Source organism: Arvicanthis niloticus, chromosome 1 (assembly GCF_011762505.2).
Source record: "Arvicanthis niloticus isolate mArvNil1 chromosome 1, mArvNil1.pat.X, whole genome shotgun sequence".
NCBI classification, from domain to species: Eukaryota; Metazoa; Chordata; class Mammalia; order Rodentia; family Muridae; genus Arvicanthis; species Arvicanthis niloticus.
This window is the reverse complement of record NC_047658.1, coordinates 4,884,357-4,902,836: the sequence shown is the minus strand read 5'-3', so window position 1 is coordinate 4,902,836 and position 18,480 is coordinate 4,884,357. Positions and strand designations below refer to the sequence as shown.

The 18,480-nt window shown below is 46.4% G+C and overlaps 1 protein-coding gene and 1 long non-coding RNA gene across 8 annotated transcripts in view; one reads left to right on the top strand and one right to left on the bottom strand.

Annotated features, from left to right (window-relative positions):
• The window catches only part of LOC143441476 (uncharacterized), a 171,758-nt gene that overhangs the window by 27,580 nt on the left and 125,698 nt on the right, over positions 1-18,480 (bottom strand). For all 3 annotated transcript variants that reach the window (XR_013108930.1, XR_013108927.1, XR_013108932.1), the window contains one exon: positions 7,682-7,763. This is a non-coding gene — a long non-coding RNA (uncharacterized LOC143441476). The remainder of the gene's footprint in view (positions 1-7,681; positions 7,764-18,480) is intronic.
• LOC117694962 (cell adhesion molecule CEACAM1-like) lies at positions 244-17,029 on the top strand. Of its 5 annotated transcripts, XR_013108913.1 has the most exons (10): positions 244-517; positions 1,296-1,652; positions 3,472-3,747; positions 4,212-4,466; positions 6,210-6,488; positions 12,403-12,526; positions 12,751-12,946; positions 13,287-13,339; positions 13,930-13,961; positions 14,951-15,008. XR_013108913.1 is itself a non-coding variant. In XM_076930027.1 (9 exons), the coding sequence occupies exons 1-9, from the start codon at positions 454-456 to the stop codon at positions 15,068-15,070; spliced, it is 1,560 nt and encodes a 519-aa protein (XP_076786142.1). In that variant the 5' UTR covers positions 244-453; the 3' UTR covers positions 15,071-17,029. The 5 variants fall into 5 exon arrangements, 4 of the variants coding, with proteins under 4 accessions (XP_076786142.1, XP_034341836.1, XP_076786133.1 ...); XM_076930027.1 differs by lacking the exon at positions 12,751-12,946 and having other exon boundaries at positions 14,951-17,029; XM_034485945.2 differs by lacking the exons at positions 12,403-12,526; positions 12,751-12,946 and having other exon boundaries at positions 14,951-17,029.

The following is an 18,480-nucleotide window of genomic DNA, read 5'->3' as shown; positions in this document are numbered from 1 at the left end:
AGCTAGGCCTTTCCCACCCCTAGAGATCACTCTGGCAGATAACTCTGTCTGGAGTAAACCCCACCTGCCCTGAGCATTGAGAATACAGGGCACACGGGGCTCCCTGGGGTTTTGTGTCACTCAAGGCTGTAGGAAGTGCAGAAACTCCTGCTGCTGCTGACAGCCCCAAGGCCAGGGCATGGGACACTACGCAGCCTTGCTGCTCAAAGTATGTTCTAGAACACTGAACTGGAACCAAGGAATAGAAGGTTGGGAGGCCACCACTGACAGAAGAACAGCATTGTCAGAGTCAGAGGCTCTACCCCAAACCATGTGACTCTGGGAGGTGCCCTCCTCTGGGAGGAGACTCAGCTCTGCTAAGAAAAGCAGGGCTGATACCAGAGCAGCCAGGCTTGGCAGCAGTGTTGGAGCCAAAGTCTTCCCCAGAGAAGAACCCAGCAGGCAGCAGAGACTATGGAGCTAGCCTCAGCCCGTCTCCACAAAGGACAGATTTCCTGGTGGGGACTCCTGCTCACAGGTAAGGAGACATTCCTGGGGAGTAGAGAGCAGGGGAGCTCAGAGACTGGATGGGATCTTCTGGGAGAGGAAAGGAACCTGAGAAGGGACCTCTGGCTTCTGCTTGAAGCCTGACAGCAACAGGAAGCTCTCAGGGAATGGGAATTGGCAAGTGGTGGTGAGACGCTCAGTTGCTTCCTGTTGTTAAGTCTATCGCACTGGCCAGGACATCCTGAAGACTGAGGTCCACAACTCTGTCAGTGACTCTCCACGTAAAAACCAAACTGGGGCAAGTAAACAGCATCATTGCACACTACCCTGAGAAATTTGCAAATAAACCCTAGGCTCCGGGACTCTGATTTGCACGCAGGTATATGAGCCTGATCCAGGCAGCAGGGGTAAAGCCAAAATCAAAGAGTCCTGCTCAAAGCCCTAGTTCTACTGGGCAGAAAGACAGACCAGCGAGGGCATCTGGAAGGTGGGGTCAGGTTGACAAGCACTTGGGAAGAAACAAAGCAGAGAAAGGTCAGAAAACGAAGGCACGGGGTGTTGAGAGGAGGAGGTCAGAGAAGATTCCCTGCACTCAGCAAAGATTCTGAGCGTGAGCAGGGACCTGAGGGCAGTGAGCTGTGGGTGTGTGAACACCAAGAAGACTGCTGCCTACAGTGGAAAGATGCAGCGTTGCTGAGGAATGGAGGGGATGCTGCTGGCCGCCACCCAACAGGACACTCAGACACCCGGAGGCTGAGAGGTTTTGCAAGGGTCCTAATGCTGATAGATCTTTCTCTCTCCCCTCCTAGCCTTGCTTTTAACCACCTGGAGCCCTCCCACCACTGCCAAAATGACTATTGAGGCTGTGCCATTTGATGTTGCTGAAGGGAAGTATGTTCTTCTACGTGTTGTGAATCTGGAACCGGGAATCCGAGCTTTTCACTGGTTCAAGGATAACGCAGAAAGAGAAAATGAACTTGCACGGTATATACTAGCTGAAAAATCGAATAGATCAGGGATGGCATACAGCGGCAGAGAGTCACTATACAGCACTGGATCTATGTACATCCACAATGTCAACAAGGACGATGAGAGAACCTACATAATACAAATAGTACTTGAAGACTATGCCATGAAGAGGATGAATACAACATTTCATGTGCACAGTAAGTCATTCTCTGTAACCTCTGGGTCGTGGGTAGAGCGAATCCTACTTCACACACAGAACTGTCAATCCTAGATGACTCTATTATGCTCTCCACATCGTGGTTCGAGCATGTAGTACAGGACACAGAGAGTGGAGGAAAACAGCAATAAACCAGGAAGCCTCATGTGGCCCCACTCTTTCAGAGAAGAGATTGTGAGGTAACTCAGTCTGAGGATGTCAGGCTTAGGATGCTTATTCTGAACATGGCTTTGAGAAAGATGCTTCAGGAGTCGGGCAGGGCCTGGCTGAGGAATCCGTGAGGTTCTCACAGAGAGGTGAGCACCAGGAAGCTTTGCCCCAGACCCAGCCTGGACTCCAGGAACCCTGGGAAGCTTTTACACTGGGTTGACATTTGACCTCTTGTTAGAGCTGACAGGGACAGTGATTGATTGCAGGCTGGTAGCCTGTTGACAGTCAGCCTATACTAGAGCCATGTCTGAGGGAGGTCACCTGGGTATCTCCTTCTCAGACCCAGTATGCTCAGCATGGGTGGAGAGGTATGAAAGACAACCGGCCAACTGTTCTGATGCTCCTCTGAGACCTCACAGGAAGGTTGAGAGCCCTAAAAGACAGGAAGAAACAGTGTACAGGGGCAGCTCCTTGCTCTCCAGGGTGCCCAGCCCAGGGATTATTTCCTGCAGCAAATAGTAACAGACTCTGGTTTATGGATGGCCAGACCTTTGCTCCTCCTTCAGGTTAAAGTGCCGGCAACGATCATTTACCATGTGTACTGTTATAGGGAAACTGAGGCAGGAAATACAGTCACTAAGTCAGGGTCACACAGGGCCTGGGTGGCACGAGTTTATCTGTCCAGAGCCATACTGTTCTGATGCTCCTCTGAGACCTCACAGGAAGGTTGAGAGCCCTAAAAGACAGGAAGAAACAGTGTACAGGGGCAGCTCCTTGCTCTCCAGGGTGCCCAGCCCAGGGATTATTTCCTGCAGCAAATAGTAACAGACTCTGGTTTATGGATGGCCAGACCTTTGCTCCTCCTTCAGGTTAAAGTGCTGGCAACGATCATTTACCATGTGTACTGTTATAGGGAAACTGAGGCAGGAAATACAGTCACTGAGTCAGGGTCACACAGGGCCTGGGTGGCACGAGTTTATCTGTCCAGAGCCACACCTCCAGCCTCCTCACCCTGGAGACCTGATGAGGTGCTCTTTCCCTTTCAGATAATTTCTTGGACTTAGGCTTCTCTTTTTAGGGATCTCTTATTCATGTCAGTCAACATCAAACTCCTGACAAGAATGGCCGACCTTATGGCCCAGCCCAGCTTGAATGCCAGGCAGATCCAGGTCTCTTGTGTGGGATCTCTGATGTGCTGTGAGGTTTCCCAGGGAAGCTCAATGGGAAGTGTCATCACTGCCTATCTGTAGGACAGCCCTGAACAACAAAGGCTTGGAAAACACTTGTCTACACTGAGCAGTAGAGGTCCTGGCAGCTGGAGGGAGTTGACACACTGTGTCTCAAGGCTCACAGTAAGTCAGTGAGCACCAGGAGATAAAATGAGGTCTCTGATTCTGAGTCTTCAATCTGTCCATCACTAATCGGCAGCTCAATTTACTTATGAGAAAGCCCTTGCTTCTCCCATACACAGTACAGGAGGCTCGACCATCTCTGAGCACTTGGCTACTCCATCTGTCTGTAATTTGCCTCCTGCCTGGTTGTTTAAGGATCTGGGTTGGCATGGAGACAAGAGAGCAGCTTGGGTTGAAAGAGGCCATTGTAAGGATGTGAGATACCACATAGGGCAATCTCCTCTCTATTATCTGCAGTTGCATTACAAAAGCCCAGCATCACAGCCAACAACTACAGTCCCATTGAGGGTGGGGACTCGGTATTAATATGTGAACCTTACACTCTTCATACAAACTACCGGTGGATAAGAAATGGCAAAAGCCTCTCAGAAGGTGACAGGCTGAAGCTATCTGAGGGCAACAGGACTCTCACTTTACTCAGTATCACAAGGAATGACACAGGACCCTATGAGTGCGAAAACCGGAACATAGTGACTACCAACCGAAGTGATCCATTCAGCCTGAACATTGCCTGTGAGTAACTTCTTTCCCATCATCACTACAACTGCCTGAATACAGAGGGCTGCAGCCAGGACACAAGGTGGCTCCTGGGTTCACAACAGACAAACCACATACATGTCTAGGTGGGCATGGTATCCTGGCCTCTCCCAAGCTCATGCAGCCAGGCCCAGCACTGAGCTGGAATGGGTTGGAGGAACTTTTCCCACTAGGGAGTCTCGTGGTGATGGAGACACAGGGGACGTCTTGGACACAGACTCAGTGAACACAGGAGTGTCCAGCGGGGCTGTTCTCTGCCTGTGGTGGTGATGGATCAGGGCTCATGCACATACAGGAGTACTCTTCTGCTAACCTGAACCCCAGCTCTGGCTGGGACCTGCTTAACTGAGGTTATAGCGCAGATACAGTAGCCTTCTACAGACCAGGGTTTCCGCTTCCCTCTGCTGACGTCACATTTGGCTTTGTTCTGTTTGCTCCAGATGGTCCGGATACCCCGAGTATATTCCCCTCAGATATTTATTTGCTTCAAGGGTCAAACCTCAGCCTCTCCTGCCGTGCAGCCTCTAACCCACCTGCACAGTACTTCTGGCTTTTCAATGAGACATCCAAGGCATCCTCCCAAGAGCTGTTCATCCTCAGCGTCACTACTATTAATAGCGGAATCTATACCTGCTTCGTCAATAACTCTGGCACTGGCCTCAGTAGGACCATAATCAAGACAATTACAGTCCTTGGTAAGTGGATTTCTGAAGTATCAGCACCAGGGTTGGAATGGAGACTTTTGGTGTTCTGGGAAGATACAAAACAACTTGATTTCCAGCCTGTTTCTATGGGAACAGGCAGAACTCAATCCCCTCGGAGCCCCACCTCCATCCGTATATTGAACCCTTTTCTGTTTCTCCTGGCTGATCTGGGACTGTGCTAGGAATGAGGAGGTTCTTTCAGCCTTGCAAAGCCTCAGGTGGTGTAAGGGACTTCCCAGGGGAGAGATATTTCCTTCTGTCACTAACCCATGCCTTCTGTCACTTCCATCTTCTTTTTATGACCCCCATGACTCAGAAGGAACACGCAGGGCTTTGAACTATGCTCACACTCATTTTGTCCAAGTGAGAAGAGAAAAATCCCCTCAGATGTGGACCAGCAGCTATGAGCTCTGCTCCCAGACCTGTTCCTGTCTCACTGGGTAGAGGGATGGGAAGACTGGGTTACAGGACATAACCTGGGAGCCCTGTTCTGAGTCAGGGTGAACCATGTCACTGGTAATTTGATGATGCTCTTTCACTTACTCTTCTCAAGGTTTAAAAAATAAAAGTAGGTGGAGTGTGGTGGTGCACTCCTTTAATTCCAGCACTAAGGAGGGAGGGGCAGGTGGATATTTATGAGTTTGAATAGTGAGTTCCAGGACAACCAGAGCTACATAGTGAGACCCTGCCTCAAAAAAAAAAAAAAAAAAAAAAAAAAAAAAAAAAAAAAAAAAAAAAAAAACCAACAACAACAACAACAAAAAGCAAAGTAAAATAAAAGGTCACTGCTGGACAGCAAAGAGTCCATGGGGTTTTGCTTGTTCCCAAAGACTGGAAAGTGAAAAAATGAACTTGGGGCAGTTGGCTCTGAACTGTGTCCCGGCTCTAAAGGTCCAGCCGTGTGAGCTCAGTACACCAGCACGACACCAGTACACGGGGATTCCTGAGAACAGTGAAGGATACTGGCTTGCAGAACAGGGACCTTCATGTTGAGTCTCTGTTTAGAGGGATGGACAAGAAAGCACCGAGACACCTCTGTGGTAAGGTCCACGTGTGGTGGCGCACACCTCGAATCCCAGCACTCAGGAGGTTGAAGTAGGTGGGTCTCTGAGTTTAAAGCCAGTCTGGTCTACAGAGCAAGTTCCAGGCTATCCAGGACTGTACAGCGAGACCTTGTCTTTAGAAGAAATTGGTAGTGAGCATTAGAGTGGCAAGCTGTTGTTGACACCGTGACCATTCACTTCCTCACTGTGGCATTTAATCCAGACCCATGGAGCAAGGACATAACAGCCTTCTTCTCATAGAAATTCTTTAGTTTGTGATTTTTCTCAGTCCTGAGGTCTAGGGTTTAACATCTTTAAAAGATTAGCTGGGCCATCTTAACCCCATGACAAATTATCTACAAAATAGAAAGCTATTTTATAACTGAGGTACCTGACACACTCACTGAGAGGGTTTGTACAAAAATCAATGGGAAAAACATTCCCCACTGGTGAGGTTTCTGGACCTATGGGATGGAGAGGTTCATGGCGAGGAATCTATACAAATATCCTGAGTCAAGGGTCACTGTGAGTGATCTGGATAGCAGGAATTTACATCTCTCTCCTTATAGAGTTTTTCTGGAACCCAAACATGCGATCTTACAGAGGGCCATTTCATTTCGGGGGCCCTGTGAGCTGGTTGAGATCTCTAAGGATGAAGGACTCTCAGCTGGTCTTCTCTGTATGTCCACAGAGGCAGTGACTCAGCCCAAGGTTTATGCCATCAACACCACAGTCATTGAAGAAGAATCTGTGACCCTGACCTGCTACTCAAATGACACTGGAATCCTTCAAATCCATTGGCTTTTCAATAACCATACTCTGCAGCTCACAAAGAGGATGACACTCTCCAATAAAAACAGCATACTCACAATAGACCCTACCAAGAGGGAAGATTCTGGGGAGTATCTGTGTGAGATCTCCAATCCAGTCAGTTCCAAGAGGAGTAACCCAGTCCGGGTGGTCATAAAATGTGAGTGACTCTCTGCCCTTCTTGCTCCACAGTGTTGAGGGTGGGTGCAATTTCTTTATCAGGGGTGTACAATATGGGTAAAAGTTACAAGAAAAATACAGCACAAGATACAAATACAGCCACCACGGTGATGGATGCGAGTCAATTCACAGCAAAACACAAAGCAAGCTAAGCATGGCACCTTTAATCCCAGCACATCAGAAGCAGAGACCTATGGATCTCGGAGTTCCCAACCAGCCTTATCTACATAGCAAGTTCCAGGTTAGCCTGGAATTACAGGCTACATAGGAAGACCCTGGGGTGGCGGGAAAAAAAGAGAGGGACATGAGGAGGGAGAGGAAGAGGGAGAGGAGGAGGGAGAGGAGGAGGAAGAGGGGGAGAGAGAGAGAGAAAGAACAAAGCAGGAGAAATAGGACTACAAGGCCAGCCCAGGTTACACTGTGAGACCCTGTCAGTAATAGCAGCAATAATAGATGTCAATATCGTAAATAGAAATGCAAAGTGATTTAAGAGTTTAGGGTCTGAGTCAGACACACAAACCTTAGAATCTAATAAAACACTCACGATACTGTGCACTCCCTTACACACACTCAAACCTTTAGACTATCTCCAATACATAATATGAGTACTACAGAGACACTAGTCTTAGAGGTCAGGGACAGCAGGAAACCATAAGGTCTTTGCTGTAGACATTTTTTCTGAGTAGTTTGGCTCCAGGGTTTGTTAGAGGCATCCGTGTAAAATCCATAGATAGAAAGGACCTGTGTCGACTTTCTTATTACATTTGCACTTATTCATTTGTGTGCGTGTTCCACTCCCATGGTGGAGGTCAGAGGGCAGTTTGTGGGAGCCTGTAGACTCAGGTGGGTTAGGCGTGGCAGCACGCTCGGGACCTGCTAAGCCATTTCATTTACCCAAAATTATTTATACATTTATTTGCGTGTGTCGGTGGGGAGTAGGTACTGGTAGTTGGCAGGCACCCTTACCAGCTGAGCCATCTTGTTGACCCATAGACTGAGCTTTTACCCTTATACTGGCATTTACAGTGGGGCCTCTTTCTACAAGACCCTTTTTTCCTGATACCTTTGTGTGTGTGTGTGTGTGTGTGTGTGTGTGTGTGTGTAGTAGTGTATATATTTATGATTTGTGGGACTAAGGGTTCAATTTCCAACACCCACATGACAACTCATTACCTGTAACTGCAGTTTCAGGGAATTCAACACTGTCTTCTGTCCTCCTCGGGACACCAGGCATGCATGTGGTGCACAGATATACCTGCAGGCAAAATATTCATACACAGTGTTTTTTAGTTTTAAAGATTTACCATTTTAGAGATTCTAAAACATACAGTTCAGCAGCATAAGGTCTGTTCACGTTGCCCTGTCACCACTGCTTCTGTCTATTCCCAAAACTTCTTGTGAATCAATTCCACCCGCTACAGTCCTGGATGTAGAACAAGTTGAATGCAATTCTTTACATTTTTTTTGAGGTGCCCCAAGGCCATGTCTCTTGGCTACATTTTATCCTTCCAGTCAGCATTATCTGAGATCTCTATTGTTTTATATGTTCCAAAACTCTTGTTTTCCCTTTCTGTTTCCAAAGGTATCTATTCTAAGACATGTAAGGTAGTAGTTTACTATGATTTTGATTTCCCTCCTGTTAATGATGGAGAAATGAAGTAGAATATCTTTTATGTGCTTACTGGCCATTTATACACCTTTAAAAAAACTATTCATGTCCTTTCCTTGTTTTTAAGTTGGGATGTTTGGGTTTTTTCTACTAGTGTTGGAGTTTCTTACACATTCTGAATATTAACCTCTTGTCAGATGTTTTATTTACAAGTATTTTCTGCTATTCTGGAAGTGGACTTTTCACTTTCCTGATAAAATCCTTTATTTATTATTAGTAAAGGTGTTTAAATTGACATAATAGTTGAATACATTTAGGAGAAATAATATTTAGATACAGTTTGGAATGATTAAACCAAGATAATGAACACATCTGTTACTTCCTTTATCATTTTTTGTGCTAAGACATTTGAAATTTATTGTTCTCTTCTTTGCAATACATTTTGGCAGACTGTAATTCCCCTAATGTGTCACAGCTCTCAAAACTTAACCTTGTGGTCTGTCTTAAACCTTGTACCCCGACCAGTGACTCCTCATCCCCTCCTGTTCCACACAGTCTCTGGTAACCTTCATTCCGCTCTCTACTTCCACAGACATTGTTGAGATTGTCATGGATGAGACCTGTGGTGGTGTTTTTCTGTCCGTGGCCTGTCTCACCCAGCATCACGTCCCCTAGGTCCTTTCACACAATCACACTGCCTCCTTTCAAAGGTTCGACATCACTGCTATGTGAATACACACTCACATTTCCTTTACTCATTCATCCACTGACAGACATTTAATGTCCATGCCTTGATTACTGTGACAACTGCCACAGAGACCTGCTGGGTTATATGACTGACAGCATCCTCTGATGCTCCAACATTTTCAATTTTGCTAAAGTCCAAGTTATCTCTTTTTGTTGTTGCCTATGCATCTGGCATCGTGACAAAGAAACCATGCCAAGTCCAATTTCAAGAAGTTTCCATTCTGTTTTCTAAAAGTTTTATGCAGTTTGGCTCTGGTAAGTTTGGCTCTGATATTAAAGTCTTTGATACACTTAGAATTCATTTTTATATGATGTTAGGTGAGGGCTTAAATCAGTGTTTTCCATGGATATCCCATTTTCCCAACATTACTTGTTTAAAAAATTATCACTCTATCATTGAACAATCTTAGCATCCGGATCAAAAACTCATCTGGTCCCAGGTACAGTTGGACAGCAAGATGCTTTCCAAATTCTGTGACTCAGTAGGATGCCTCTGTTTTACACCAATTAACTCTGTCTTTCCAACAAGGCAGCAGAGATTAATGTTCACAACATTAAAAAATGATGTGATCGGTATGCTGTCCCCACTGGTCTGTAAGCACATTATAATATATATGCAAAACAGATGATGTGCCCTGTAAGTGTGCCCATTTATCATGTATCAACTAATCTTTAATTGACCCATTGGCCAGTGTAGAAGAGCAGTTCTGAGCTGTCCATTCTAGCTCACTAATCTATATGTCAGACAATTTGATTTTTGCAGATTTGTACAAAAACTTGCTGCAGAAATTTTTAATCCCAATCTGGGGTTTCTACCCCACCTTTGATCATTCAGGTCTCAGATAAAAGACACACAACTTTTATTATTCACAATCAGCCTTAATTTGTATTAGACCTGGGTAGATATCTACCCTTTATGCTATTAAAATCTATTTCTTATCAATAACCCCGAGTTATTACTTACTACATTCCATGTGGGCTGCTCTTACCTCCAATTGGCCAGCCCCCAGGACCATGTTTTCTTAACTCCTAACCCATGGCCACTTTTTTCCTCCTCACCTTCCTCCTCCTCCCCCTCCCTTTCTTCTTTTTCTCCTCCTCCTTCTCCTCTTCCAGCTCATCTGACCTGGCACCTTTCATTTCTTGTCTTCTTTCATTGTCTCTGACAGCAGTATTTGATAGTGCAAGTCTTTTATCTCTTTGGCACAGTTGATTCTAAGTATTTATTCTTTTCCTTGCTGTCCTAAATAAAATACTTCCTAAGTTCCTTTCAAACAGTCCCCTGCTCTGGCTGGGACTACTGCTCAGTGGCTGAACACTAGCATGAGACACTAGGTTCAATCTCTAGAACTGCCAGGAAAAGCAAAAGGAGCTCTGAATGTTTGTGGTGACGACCGGCACACAGAAGCACAGCTCCTTTGGGTGTGTTCACTTTGTTAGCCGACATTTTGCTGGTTTTGCTACTTTAGTTCTGAGAATGTTCTGTAGAATGTTAAGGCTCTTCTACAGACAAGTCTGTGTCTCTACGGATATATCTATTTTACCACTTTACAATTGGGCACTTTTATGTCGTTGTCTAGACTGATGGTTGTGTGTAGGACTCCTAAGACTCTGTTGAACAGAAGTGGTCACAGCCGCACCCTGTGTTCTTCCTGATCTTAGAGGGAAAGCTGTCAGTGTCCCCACCGAGTACCACATTCGCTGTGCATTTCCATGTGTGACCTTTGTGACACTGAGCTAGACCAGTGTTCAGCATTTTTGTCATTAAAGGCTGTGAAATTTTGTCAGCTTTTTTATCGATCCAATCTTGTTGGTTGTACATCTGTTCAATTTTATGTTTCTTCACGCTTCCATCGCTGCAACGCCCAGAATTCTAGGGATCTGTTTGTTGCATCTAGACCACCAAACTGCTAGCATATAACTACTGAGTGCCCTTAGAATGCTTAGTATTCTGAAGAGTGGATGGCAAGGTCTCAAATTTCAGTAATAGCCACCTCTTTTCTCAAAGCTAATCTGGGAAAAGGTTGCCATTGTTAATCATTTTTGAACTTCTGGAGCACCGGCTTTCTGTACCCTAGTCTCGGCCTTGTCCTCTTCATTCTGATCACCACCACCCTCCCTCCGCTAGTTTGACAGAGCTTTCTGAGACAAGAGTCTCATTACATAGCCCAGACCCTTCTCAAACTCAGAATCCTCCTGCCTCAGCCTCTGAATGCTAGGATTCTAGGTTGCATTACATCCTTTACCTGGATCATAGCAGTTTTTAAGTATTTAATATAATAACCAAGAGATATTTTTGGCAATCTCTCTCTCTGTCTCTCTCTCTCTCTCTCTCTCTCTCTCTCTCTCTCTCTCTTTCTCTCTCTCTCTCTGTCTCTCTCTCTCTCTCTCTCTCTCTCTCTCTCTCTCTCTCTCACACACACACACACACACACACACACACAGAGTAGGAATGTTAGCTATATTTATTCCTACCATTAGTGTTAGTCTTGATGTCAGGCAGCCAGCCTTACCTCTGATTAACCACATAGAGTTGAGTACTTTTAAAACAAAAACATTTTAAGCCGCAGTTTTTTTTCACTCTTTAAATGGAAGTAATTTCAGTGCAATAGATCTATCATATAGATAAAAACAGATACAAACGCAGGGCCAGCTACATCACAAGTACTATTATCACGATCACTACCATTAGCACTAATGGCCACTCTTGAGCAAACTGGCCAGGGTTGAACCTCAAATGGTTATATACAAGAAAGAGTAAAGAGGTGTGAAAGAAGTTATTACATCAGGGGCTGGGGACATGCATGCTATCCAAAAAATGAAACCACATGGCTACTAAATAAAGATGAGAGAGAAAGGGGGTTGGCTGATGCAAAATTTCAAACCTGCTAAATTACTAGTTTTTATTCTCCAGGATATAACTATGACAGGCTTAGGCTGTGAAGGTGAGACTGGGCTAGCCCTCAGGCCACATGCAGATATGATCCCACAGAAGCAGAGGAGGAAGTGTGTCCAGCTCAAACAGAGTTCCTGCAAAGTTGAGACTGAGTACCACCCACAGTCACACAGCAGAGGAAACGGGATCCTACAGTCTGCCTTGCTTTCCTACCCCACTGCAGAAAGCATGGTCTCTGTGCCTTCTGGCAATTAGATCATGGCCACAAGAGACCACTTACTCATGCTGCCACAACTGAGACCCTGTGGAACAAATGGAGCCATGAAAACACTGGAAGTTTTAGCAAGCACAATAGCAATCACCCTGTCTGTCTCACATTTCCACAGCTTCAGGTGATTGCCAGGATAAAAACTGATGGAATTGGAGGGTTGAAGGAAGGGGGAGAAGCAACTTAGGATACGGTTTGAGGGGAAGAGGCATTTGCTAAGAGGCTCACTCTTCAACTCATCCAATCGACCTTCCAACAGAAAATATATTCCCCAAAGGGACGAACAGAAATAGCGTCATGCTGGAAATTCTCCAGGACACAGCACTGGAAAAGACCTTCACTTTGTTCCTTCTTGCCTTCTCTTTCCCTGACAGCTTTAAGAGCCTTCCAAAGCAATGGCAATGCTGCCATTATGATCGGATTCGGATTAGTGGCCGGGGTGGCTCTAATAGCAGCGCTGGCATATTTCCTCTATTCCAGGAAGAGGAAGACTGGCGGGTAAGTCGGGCTTTCCTTTTTTTGTTTGCTCCAAGTTTTAGTGGCATGCTTGGGAGTGGGCAAGAACTTCTCTCCTTCTGCCTGAGCTGGAGCCCTTTCTCTCCTGTCCTACACCTCTGCTTCTCAGCAGATCCTGTCTTCATGGTCTCTGAACACCTCTGTTTCTTGGTGTCCACTCCCACCTACTTAGATAACAGATTCAATTATGTCCTTCTATCCTCCAGAAAAGTTCCACCATCGAATTCCCAGATCCCCAAGAAGAAGTAGCAAGATTATGCTGGTAGCATGTTCTGCTGACTGAAGCAGCAGCAGGAGAAACAGGAGATAGGTCGAGAAGAGACCCTAAGATGAAGAAGAAGCATCAGAGTCTTCTTGGTCAAGAACATGAGTAGAGAAACAAAAGAGCTAGCACCGCCCTCGGTAAGCCAAACAGGACAGGTATGAGGTAGGCCAGGTGCAGGAGCACCTGAGGAGTTACAGCCTGAGGACCCAGCTCACTCACAGTAAAGCGCCAGCCCTGGGTGTGGTCATGGTACCTGGGGGCAAAGAGGGAAGAACATAACTAACAATCTTGATAGCAGGGATCCTGATTAGATTGAGCAGTGAGGACCAGGAGGGAAGGCAGTGCCAAGTTGATGTGATGGGGCATCACTGACACCAAGGAACTCCCAGGAATAAGCTGCCCACATGTCCTCCCCAACTCCAGGAGCAAAGACCCTCTGTGTGGGAATAGTAGTCACAGTGTCTGATATTTATTTAGGGGAAGTGACCAGCGAGATCTCACAGAGCACAAACCTTCAGCCTTCAACCACAGTAAGTAAAGCCAATCACATGGTGAGAGTTGTGTTCTACCATGTATCCTGCTCTGTCAGGGGATCCTGGGACCGTAGACCATGCCTTCCTTTCAGAAATTTTACGGAAGGGATCTCTACTTCCCAGTGCTAAGGACCCCACAAATCATACCCTTCCCAGCTACAGCAGAATGGCGTGAGAGAGCCCTGGAGAAGGGCTCATTCCACCTAGGCTAGGCAGGCAATAAAGAAATCATGTTTCCAGGAGCCATCCTAATGAGGTCTTCCCTGCCTCCAATGTGGGAATTCTACCTTGGGGAAACTTTCTTTGTTTTGTGGCACATCTGGGTGCAATGGCCTCTGTGTTCCTCCTTGCCACTGGAGCATGCTGCTGAGAATCAATGCTGGGCATCTTGTGAACTGGGTAGAACAGAGATAGATGGCTCTACCCTGCTCCTCTGACACTAATGCAATGGGTCTGGACCAGACTCAGGGGGAAGCTAATTCCTGAACTGATGATGGCCTCCCACCCCCACCAGCCGACCCTCTCCACCTTCTAGAAATCATAAAGTCTTATTCATATGCACTGATAACTCTCTCTTGCTCCCCTAGATCTGGGGCCTTCTGACAACTCTCCTAACAAGGTAAGCACTGCCACTTTTCACTGGCTTTTTGCTCTAGAAAATGTCTCTGAGGAAAGTAGGGTATCTGTATTGTTTTGGTTAGTTTGTTAGTTGAGACAGGGTCTCACCATGCAGTCTTGGTAACCTTTTGAACTATGTAACCAAGGCTGGCCTTGAACTTGTGGCCATCCTCTTGCCATGTGCTGGGATGACAAGTGTGTGCTACCATACCAAGCTGAGAATGAGGTATTCTTGGAGACATGACTGTGAAATCCAGTTTGGGTCTACAGTCCTCAGTGCTGCAGAGCAAAGAAAGATTGGTTAATGAGTCCCATGAGTCTACTACAAGAGTGTGTGTTGGAATAACCTCCATCCTGTGTTTAATTTCTGGCTATGACTCCTCGTGTTCTGTGGTCCTTGTCAAGGGACCTGAACTCTGTGATCCTTAAGCTTTGTCACCCAGGCAATGGTCATTCCACCTACCTCAAAAAGACACCAAAGGGATTCAGCAGGTTGGCATGAGCACAGCACTGCCCACAGACAGCAGCACATGAGTCTCTCTCCTTCAGTCTAGACCCACTCTGACATCAAAGGATTCCAATGGGTCTGAGACCCTCTTCCTTCATTTTACAAGAATGTTACCAAGATTTTACCATTTAAGCCTTTCACCAGAGTACACACATAGACCAAAGAGTGCTTTGAGTCGTAAGGATACTTTCACAGTGTGAACTCTCGGGGGTGGACCCACCCGCAGTGAGCACACAAACCTGTCAGACACACTTTGCTGTCACGTTGCCTACAAAGGGCAAAGGCAGTCGATGGTGCACATCCTCACACATCTGACTTCCATTCCACCCTGTAGCACATCTGGATGTCTGACTGTGAGTGACAGGAGCCCTCTCTCACAGCTCCACTTGTGCAGAGGCCACAGCACAGTGATGCTGGATCACCGGCAGGGTGAGGCTCGGCCCTGTGGTGCTGATGTCACTGATCAACACTCTTACTTTCAGGTGGATGACGTCTCATACACTGTCCTGAACTTCCGTGACCAGCAGCCCAAGCAGCCAGCTTCAGCATGTCCACCTCCAAGAGCCAAAGAATCACTTTACTCACAAGTAAAAAAGAAGTGAGCATAGTCTGTCCGTCTGTCCTGCTGGGTGCACCAGTGATGCATTCCCAGATTCTCTCCCTCACTGGAGAGTCTCTGCACACCACACACACACACACACACACATACACACACACACACATGCACACATTCTGTTGGCTCCTTCAGTGTTGTCAATAGAAGAAAAGGCGGATCCTGGAGCCTACAGAAAACTCAGACCTTCTAGGCACTAAAATTTGGCTGAGAGAGTGGTACCAAAACTGCCCCTTCACTTTCCTGACCCAGAGTGTTTTACATTAACTTATTTGGAGCACATTCATTCCTGCCCCCAACTCCAAGTCCTGCCCTGTCAGAGTCTGACTCAAATTTCCATAAACCTTGGAGGTGACTTAAGTGCTTATGACAAAAACAAAACAAAACAGAAGCAGGAAATGGCCAGTCCCCTCTCTTTAAAGGCTGATGTGAAGCCACCACACACAGGAAGATCAAACCTACAGGCAGTAGTTCACTGGGCAGTCTACATACCTGACAACTGCCATGCTTACCCATCTGTGGCATTAGAGTCTCTGAACTGTGTGTCTTCACACCTGAGCCCTTCTCTGAACCTTTCTCCAGAAAACCCACTCAGAGCAACTAGAAAGGCTGACTACAACCATAAGCAAGTGCTAAGCAGGATGCAGGGGAAAAGAGAACATCTCTAACATCTACCAGGTCGGTGCCCAGGGAAGCAGGGCTGGAGCCTTTGGACCGACAGACATCTGGAATTTGAAAAAGGAACAGAGAGATATCTTTCATAGAGTGCTGAAATTATTTTAACAGAAACCATATTTAGAGGTATTGGAGTTTTCCTCTTTCTAAGACAATCCACTATTTGGAATCCGTAGCTACTGACTTTCCTTACTAAGTGAGCTGACCAGTTTACCTTAGGGTCGCTAAATTTTCTGCCTCCATTGGCCCCCCAAGTCCTATTTATCATGAGTTCCAAACCCAAAATAAATAAATGAAGAGCAAGCCGGTCCCTTGCAGAACCAGTCATGGGTCAGGCTTAGCCTACTACTTTTCTGAATTAGTCAGGAAAAGCCCGGGTTTTCCTTTGATCATGTTTTTATCTTGTCTTTGGAATACTGGCCAGAGCCTGGACAGTCTTCCTCCCAGATCTCCAGCTTCTCTGACTTTTTGCGGTTCCTTTAAACTCTAACAAAACTGTCCTCAGCTTCAAAAGATAAAACAATAACAAGCTTTCGCATTCACACCAAACAGAGACCCAACTGGGTTTCAGGAAATCTAGGAGCAGCCTCCAGCTGCCCTTCTGCACTGTTTCTGCCTTTGTTTCCTGTAGCCTGTGAGGTTTCAGTCCCACAATAGCGCCTTCTGTGGCATCCCATCTGCTGAGACTGCAGCACAGGCCACCAGGTCTGCTACCTGTACATGCTGTCTGCCCTGCACTCTCAGGAACCCTTGGCCTCGGCTACTGTCTGTTTGGCTCATGTGAAGTGTGCCCTTAAAGGAACACAGTCCCTCATGCCAGAGGCATTGTTTACAGCCTGGAGTGCTCTGCAGGGCTCCACCGGAAATGGGCTGTTAGCAGGGTGCTCTTACCCAGCCCTGGCTTTTCTCCTACCTCTGAAACCTGACTTTTCCACAAGGCACCAGGGATGAGTCCCAGCTGCAGGAGGAAAGGCAAATGTAGTCTCAGGAACCTTCTGTTCAAAGGCACACCCTCTGTGCCTGTTAGGCAAAGGTTGTATTGGATATAAAGTGTTTGGTCTCATGCCACACCTAACAGGCTTCTGAGAGAATTGTTTAGTTCTCCTACTCAGGGATTTCTTTCAGGGATTTCCAGCCCTAACACAGCCTGCGTATATTTTTGCTTCACCCACGCAATGCTGGGTTATTTAATTTTGCCTGGATAAAGCCAAATCTGAGTTATTTGTAAATTAGTTCTATGTTCATAATAAAAATTTATTATATATCCCTGAAACCACTTTGTGCGTTTTTCTGTTTATTTGTTTCTGGTTTTGCCATGCTTTGGATGGAAGTCAGGGTCTTGCATGTGCTAGACACGTGCTCTACAACTGAGATACTGACACAGAATAGGAGAAGAGGGGAACAGGAGTGCTGGAGAGAGTTCACTGTGAGGGAGCATGTGGAGATGTTTCAGTGGCTGGAGCCACGTGGGTAGGAGGAGCTGTTTGCTGTGGTGGAATACCCACGTGGCTCCAGCCACTCAAAGGCAGTAATGCAGCCTTCAACTCAGAATATTCTCCACATGTCCCCTCACGATGAACTCTCTCCAGCACCTCCTGTTCCCTTCCGGTTACTACTCCGTCTGTCCTCTTAAACCTCTGATCTGAATAAGTTCCAACATCAATTCTGTTGAGTATTACTCTATCATTTCACGTCCTTTATTTGCAAGCCATGGAAATGTTTCTGTGGCCTGCCCTTCCTTTATAAGTTTGGTAGTCCTCAATATCAATCAGAAGTGTAACCCGATACCCAACCTAGATGTATCAACTATCGTTGACTGGTGGAGACACAACCTTCTTACTTTATAATTGAGCATCAGAATAAGTCACCAAATCAAGATCATCCTCCCCTCTCAAAAACCTTCTGATCCAGGGCTGGAGAGATGACTTATTGGTTAAAAGCACTGGATGCTCTTCCTAAGGACCCAGGTTCAATTCCCAGCACCCACAAGACAGCTCACAACTGTCTGTAGCTCCAGTTCCAGAGGCTCTGACACCTCACACACACAAGCAGGCAGAACACCAATGTATATAAAATAAGAATAAATAATTTTAAAAATTAAAAAAAAAAACCCTTTTGATCCCAAGCCCCTTAGCATGGCATAAGCCCTTTACAAGCTGATGTCACCGTACATGCTGGCTTTGTCCAGACACCCTGGAGTGCTTGCCCAGTGTTTACACATGAGCATGATCACTTGGTCAGACGGTGGTCCCTGACTAGTTGGGCATATGAGCAGCTCTCCTACTCCAAGCCTAAAGCTCTCACTGCCCAGGACAGGGCTGTGCTGGGTGGACTATGCTTGACATGTTAGTTTGCACCCCTTCTAGGTCATAACCCCTAAAGTGAAGGGATTGTGGCTTACATTTTCCTCATCTGCACCAACCTGGGACAGTAGGTGGTCCCTGAGCGCTGCCATATGGAAGATGACACACTAGGAGCTTTGGGCCTTTCACTGCATTTGATCCTTACAAATTCCTCACAAGTGAGAAAACTGAGGCTCAGCAAAGGTGAGAAGACTGCCAAGGTCGCACAGCTGAAAGGACCTGAAAGGTGGGGGTGAACGATAGAGTCCAGCTGGCTGCAACCTGGTCAGTGCCTTGGCTCAGGCAGAAGTGTCAGATGGGTCACTGGGCACACTGTTTACCCCACAGGGCAGAGAGCCAATGCACACCTGGCAAAGGAAAC

Excerpts from the sequence above, each read along its gene's own strand:
- LOC117694962 (XM_076930027.1), top strand. The coding sequence starts at position 454 with ATGGAGCTAGCCTCAGCCCGTCTCCACAAAGGACAGATTTCCTGGTGG. Across the intron at positions 6,489-12,402 it reads AGTCCGGGTGGTCATAAAAT|CTTTAAGAGCCTTCCAAAGC; the intron begins GTGAGTGACTCT and ends TTTCCCTGACAG. Across the intron at positions 13,962-14,950 it reads CTGACAACTCTCCTAACAAG|GTGGATGACGTCTCATACAC; the intron begins GTAAGCACTGCC and ends TCTTACTTTCAG.